Below are 6,551 nucleotides of genomic sequence, written 5' to 3'. Positions count from 1 at the left end.
TTAACCGTAGTAAAGGCAAAATTTGAAACCTAAATCTGAACGTGGGTATAATGTCATTGTTTGATTGATTACTAATATATTATTTCGTTTTGACTGGACAATAATTTGATTACCTTAAATCATCATATTTTATCTTCGTTACACTTTAGGAATTTCAAGTTTCCCCTTGTAAGTCACCATGAATATATAAGGCTATTGTTAATGTTCGTTGATGTTTATCCAGAAAAGCGTTTTCCAATCATCGGACGTTGCAGAAAACCATCCAGTTATTCAAAACCGGTATTCCACCGATGGATATGCGATTCTCCAGTAATGTCACGAAGATACCACGACTCAACCAGACTACCAACATGACTGAAAAACGGAACTGCGCTATCATTGGCAACTCTGGTGTGCTGTTAAATAGCAGCTGCGGTTATCTCATCGACAGCTCCGATCTTATAATCCGAATGAATCTGGCGCTGTTTGGAGGCGAGTTCGCTTCGGACGTCGGTTCGAAAGTCAGTCTGATGTCATTGAATTCCGCGCAATACAGGCACCTGACGTACTGTACCGACAACTACGGCAACATCACTCTCGACGGGTTACCACGCGTGTGTTGGAAACTGCTGAGAAGCTTAAGCCGCATGAACGGCAGTACCCTCTGGTATTCCGGGAGTATGGCCCACAACGATCATCTGAAAACAGCTCTGGCGGTGCTGAGCAATTCCTACAATCTCCACTTTGGTTTCGCCTACAGCCCTGCAGAGCTCAAGGGTCAAGTGAAAAAGTGAGCTGTTGGAGAATTATTGCTGACTGTGAAAAACCAAATGTTCTTCAGGCTTTGTTTGGGGTTACTTTTTATTTTTTCTTTTCAGAAAAAGAAGTGTTTGTTTGTCATAAAGTAGACCGGGATACTGCGTATTATATTGTACATGTACATTGTAATGCGGGAAATTCATCATGAAGACGAATCAATATACCTTCTGAAGGCAGTCATTCACTAACAACAAGGATTCGCATCTAGTAATAGGGCCTAATCTGGACTCCCTCACTCTGAAACACCGTATCTACGTTCAGACGATGATCCTTAACCTTGAGGACAGCTATCTTCGAGGATAAGCTCCGGCCCCATTTACGCGTTCACATATAAATGGAGCTCATCCTCGAAGGTGTCTAGCTATCCTCGAGAATAAGCTCTATAAGTGTAACCCCTGCCCCGTAAACTACGAGCGAGTCCCATTCGGCGATAAAACCACAGAACCGGAAGTTTCGTGACGACCCCAGAACTAACCAGGATTAATCACTGAAGTAAAAAATTAATGAAGGGGAACATGAGCTTATCTGAGCGTGCGAGTCACCAGTGCCAACATGCGCGACGAGCGATGGCGACGAGCATTCACGTTACTGATGATTTTTTTTTTTTTGCATACTCAGTATGTGTGTGTGTGTGTGTGTGTGTGTGTGTGTATTTGTGTGTCTCCAACTACAGGCACACATGGTATACATCTAAAGAGAATTGTAATGCAAGGTACTATGGGGGAACTTCTTCATCCAGGTCCTTCTTCCAGGTTAGCGATCACAATCAACAAGATGATTATTCTGTTACTTTTGTAGAGAGGTTGGCTATGCACTTTGCAGAAAGTTTTGATAATCAACTTTGATGATAATGACAATTGCAAATAAGTGACTCAATTTCAATAAATTTGAAAAAAAAGTAATTAATAAGCAGAAACAAGCAGAAAAAAGAAGAAATAAATAAATCATGAATCAATCAATGGCTTGCAGATGATCAGCTATTCTCGTCTTGTGGCCCTTGACACAAAAGTGTCGATGGAATTGGCCTCAACGACTTCCTAAGAGAGTCCATTCCACTGCTTGATGGTACGTGGCAGGAATGAATTCAGATGTCAATGTGTGCGGCATTGTGGGATAAGAAATTGTTGATTGTGGCCCCTTCTTTGTCTTGATAGCAGTGGGTGGAGCTGTTCTTTGATATTTCCCACGCAGGCAAGGCCGTGATGGGTCGTGTACAGTATGGGGAGGCGGGCAGTACAGCGTCGCTCCTCGATCGAGTGATGGCCACTGCAGTTCGTCAATCATGGCCGATACACTCGAGGTGTCAATACGGTATCGTCTCATGACGAAGCGAGCTGCACGTCGTTGGACAGCCTCCAGCATGTTGATGGCCTGCTGGGTGTGGGGATCCCAGATGGTGGTGGCATAGTCCATCAGTAGTGTGACATAGGCCTTGTATGCTGTCTCTTTTATCTTCCTGGAAGAGATCTTGAGGTTGCGTCGAACCAAGCCCAGGGTCTTGTTGTCTTTGGAACAGATGCCGGTGATGTGCTCTATCCAGTTGAGGTCTGGGCATAGCGTCACTCCTAAAATATTTCACACTCTAGGCAACCTCCAGTGTATTTCCATGTAAGTGATATTCAGGCTGGAGAACTTTGTTCTGGTAACTGAAAGGACGACAAATTTTGAGGGATGGAAGAGCATATCTCATCTTTTCTCCCACTCGGCAAGTTAGTCCAGATTACGTTGTAGGTGCTTCTGATCATCAACTGAAGCAACAACGTTGTAGGCAGCTGTATCGTCCGCGGACAATCTGACTGGAGAGCTGAGTAGATCAGGCATGTCATTTATGTAAATCAAAAACAGACAGGGATCAAGAACACTCCCCTGCGGCACTTATAATCGGACAGAAATGAACTCGGATCTTGCTCCACCAAATGTCCACTGATCTCTACAGCCTGCCGTCTGCCACCCAGGAAATCTGAGATCCATTGATTCAATAGAAGTTGAGCTTGTTGATGAGGAGAGAGTGGTTGACGCGATCCAATGTCTTTGCGAAATCCAGTATCAGGATGTCTGTCTGCTTTCTCCCAGCCATATTTGAGAATACCTCATGGGTAAATTCGAGGAGTTTAGTCACATAACCTCTTTCTTCTGAATCCGTGCTGTTCAGGACAAAGGCAACGGCGTCGCCAGGATTTCATCTTAGGGGGGCGCCTAGTCTGCGAGGGAGCGAAGCGACCGAGCCCGAACGAGCGGAGCGAGCGGGGGGGGGGGGGGGGGGAGGGGAGGGTGTGGGAGGGGGGTTTCCCCCCCTCCGACGGTAAGAACTTTTTGCATTTGGATGTTGTAAATGGTTCAATTTGATGCATGTTTTTGCGCGTTTTATCGACGTGAAACAGTCCCACTTGTTTATGGTAGCAGTTTATTTTGATAAAAATGGTATAATTAAGATACACTTCTTGTATTAATTCTTTTCACTGAATATCATGAACGCGACTGAACCCGTGCGAGCGGAGCGAGCGAGGGGGTAGGAGAGGGTGTGGGAGGGGGTGTCCCCCTCCCACAGTAAGAACTTTTTGCATTTTGATGTTGCAAATGGTGCAATTTGATGCATGTTTTTGCGCGTTTTATCGACGTGAAACATTCCCACTTGTTTAAGGTAGCAGTATATTTTAGTGTAGATTATCATTGAACAATTTGCCCATAAAATGGCATAATTTAGATACACTTCTTGTATTAATTCTTTTCACTGAATATCATGAACACGACTGAACCCGAGCGAGCGGAGCGAGCGAGTGGGTAGGGGAGGGTGCGGGAGGGCGGTGTGCCCCCTCCCACGGTGAGAACTTTTTGCATTTTGATGTTGCAAATGGTGCAATTTGATGCATGTTTTTGCGTGTTTTAACGAGTTGAAACAGTCCCACTTGTTTAAGGTTGCAGTATATTTTAGTGTAGGTTATTATTGAACAATTTGCCTATAAAATGGTATAATAGTCTTCTTGTATTAATTCTTACACTGAATATGATGAACGCTGTCTGTTCAGCAATCAAACAGAAAAAGCATGCACACGAGGGTGTAGATAGGGGCATATCCTCTCCCACTCGAAGGTGATTTTGCGTTTTCAGACCTGAAATTCAGCGCTCTGGTGCAAATTTTTGGTGCAATACTTTTTCATCGAAGTGTTAAAATCACGGAATTTAGCTCTTATTCCAAATGTGCGCCATCTGTGCGTATGTATAAAGTCTAGTGAGGTAGAGCTTAGGGGAAGGGGGATTCCCCCTCCCGCGCGCGGAGCTTTTGCGTTTTTAGAATTGAAATAAAGCGATCTGGGTATAGCCACAGTCTACTTCTTTGCATGGCGAGGGGGGGGGGGGGGCGAGCAGGGAGAAGGCATGGGCGAGTGTTATCTCCACCCTTCCCTTCCGATGGGGCTTTTATCTTTTTAAGGTTGAAATTGAGATATCTCGTATACGCATATTTAATGGAATCAACATTTGGGAAATCACCACAAAAAAACAAAAAAAAAAACTGATGGAGGGGGGGGGGGGCTGAGGGAGGAAAGGGTCGATTAAAAGGGGAAATTCCCCTTATACATGAGGGAACCTTCAGTTTTCGAAATATAAGTGATAAGTCTTGTGCACTCAGAATTATTCAGAATTTTTTGTAAATCTAAAAAGTGTACTTAGCTAGGGAAAGAGGCACAGAGGGGGAGGGTTTGGGAGGGGGATACCCTCTCCCAAGCACGAGAGATTTTGCATATTTTGAATTGAAATTCAACGATCTGGTGCACACTTTGAGTGAAATATTAAAAAAAATATACATCTTATTTGATGAAAGGTTGCAAGGGAGACCCGCTTCATGTGCATGCATACAGTATACACGCATTTTTTTCCGCCTCCCTTATCCCCGGTCCAAATCTTAGGGGGGGGGGGGGGCGACCGCACCCATCCCCCCCCCCCCCCGGCTACGCCAGTGGACAAAGGATATTATGGTGTTCCAGATGGCCCATAATAGTGCTGGTCAGGATGTGCTCCAGCACCTTGCAGCAGAAACTGGTGAGAGATATGGGTCTGTAGTTGGCGGGGTCATACTGCTCCCCCGTCTTAAAAACTGGCGTCACATTAGCATCTTTTCAGTCAGATGGAACTTTGCCACTATCAATAGATGACTGGTATACAGTGAGGATATAGGAGCAAAACTTCGAGATAATTTGTTTTCATTCGTGATTAGTTTTGTTAGTTCTGAAATTACAATTACGAGTTAATCACAAATATTTATTTCGTGACCAGTCTAATATATCATAACTAAGGGTTTACAAAATATCAAATATCACAATTTCGTTACTGAGATCAGCAAGATCACCATCTGGCAACACTATCAAAATGGCGATACATACAATTCACCTCACGGATACAATTCATTGCAGCTGCGCAGCCGAACAGTCATAGGACACACAGGTGTACGATGCCTTGTTTTTGAATTGACACACATACACACGCACACACACACACACACACACACACAGATAGAGATAGAAATCCTCAAAATCACAAAATACTGATTCAATGACCAGACTAAAATTGCATTCCCAAAGGCTTTCACAAAATTACCAAATTCACCATTTGGTTGCTGTGAGATCAGTCAGAACACCATCTGTCAATGCTGAGTAAACAGAGCACTTTTATATTTATCCATCTTCATTGTATATTTGTTGATTTTGACATCACTTAAAGAAAATAGAAAATCTCCAAATATTGTTTAATGACTTTACACTGACAAAGTTGTCGGCAGTATTACCAAGGGTTTCATGAAATTACGAAATTGAAATAACCAAATTGCCAAATTTGGGTTACTAAGATCAGTTGGACTACAATCTGACAATTATCCCACAATTCATTGCAACTGATTGACAAATTACCCTACATCGACGTATTGACGTCGATGTAGGGCAATTTGACAATCACTTGCAATGAAAACATCTCGACGGAAGAATTTCATGAATTTGAATATTATCCCGCAATTCCCCATGTGGTGTGCCAAAATGTCGGTTTGTGGACTGTTCAAAACGGAAATGGGCTCGCATTTGGCGACAGGGCGGAGCGTAAGGGTCCCGTGGAGCCACTATATTATTTCTATCTTCATCATGTTTATGCTTGACCTATAGTCCGTGGGCCAAGACCCGAAAAATGGGTTGTTGGTACCATCTGAGGTGGCACAACCTTTTTGGTGTCAGTTTGTTTGTCGGGCATATATATGCTTATCGAGCTATGATAGCATTTCCAAATGAGTAGCTTAGTCATAATAAATGAATTTTTAACCAATTTGGTCTCGTTTTTATATCCCTATACTTCTGAATCGAAACTAAACCGCTATACAAAGAAGAGCACTGCCTTCTGTATGTCCACAGGTGTTCTGTTGTAAACGCGGTGCGCTTAGTCTTTATTCAAGGCAGCGAAGGGAATATCCAAAGGGTTATGATGTCCACAGCTGTCACACGGTGCGCTTAGTCTTTATCTAGACCAATGTACCGTTATCATATCTAAAGTTCCTCTTAAAAGGGATTATCTATACTGTTTTTATACTACCCTATCAACAAATACATCAGTTCTAAACAAAAATCACTCTGTTCATTTACAATATCATTCATTATAATGTATCGTAGTTGGAGGGAAATAAAGCGACATTGGCGTGGTATCAGCGTTTTCACCGTAGCGTTTTCGCCCGGAAAATGATAAATAATTGAAAGATACGGTAAAATTCACGAGGAATT

At 43.1% G+C, this 6,551-nt stretch overlaps 1 protein-coding gene across 1 annotated transcript; it reads left to right on the top strand.

Moving 5' to 3' along the window:
• The first annotated feature begins 350 nt into the window (after nucleotides 1–350).
• Nucleotides 351–773, top strand: LOC139717244 (alpha-2,8-sialyltransferase 8B-like). The gene has a single exon (XM_071628742.1). It carries the CDS (start codon nucleotides 351–353, stop codon nucleotides 771–773), a length of 423 nt encoding a protein of 140 aa, XP_071484843.1.
• The last annotated feature ends 5,778 nt before the right edge of the window (nucleotides 774–6,551 follow it).

This window comes from Diadema antillarum, unplaced genomic scaffold, assembly GCF_040938485.1.
Source record: "Diadema antillarum isolate AM-2024a unplaced genomic scaffold, OU_Dant_1.0 scf00000073, whole genome shotgun sequence".
In the NCBI taxonomy this organism is placed as follows: Eukaryota; Metazoa; Echinodermata; class Echinoidea; order Diadematoida; family Diadematidae; genus Diadema; species Diadema antillarum.
This window is presented reverse-complemented; position numbering and strand designations above follow the sequence as displayed.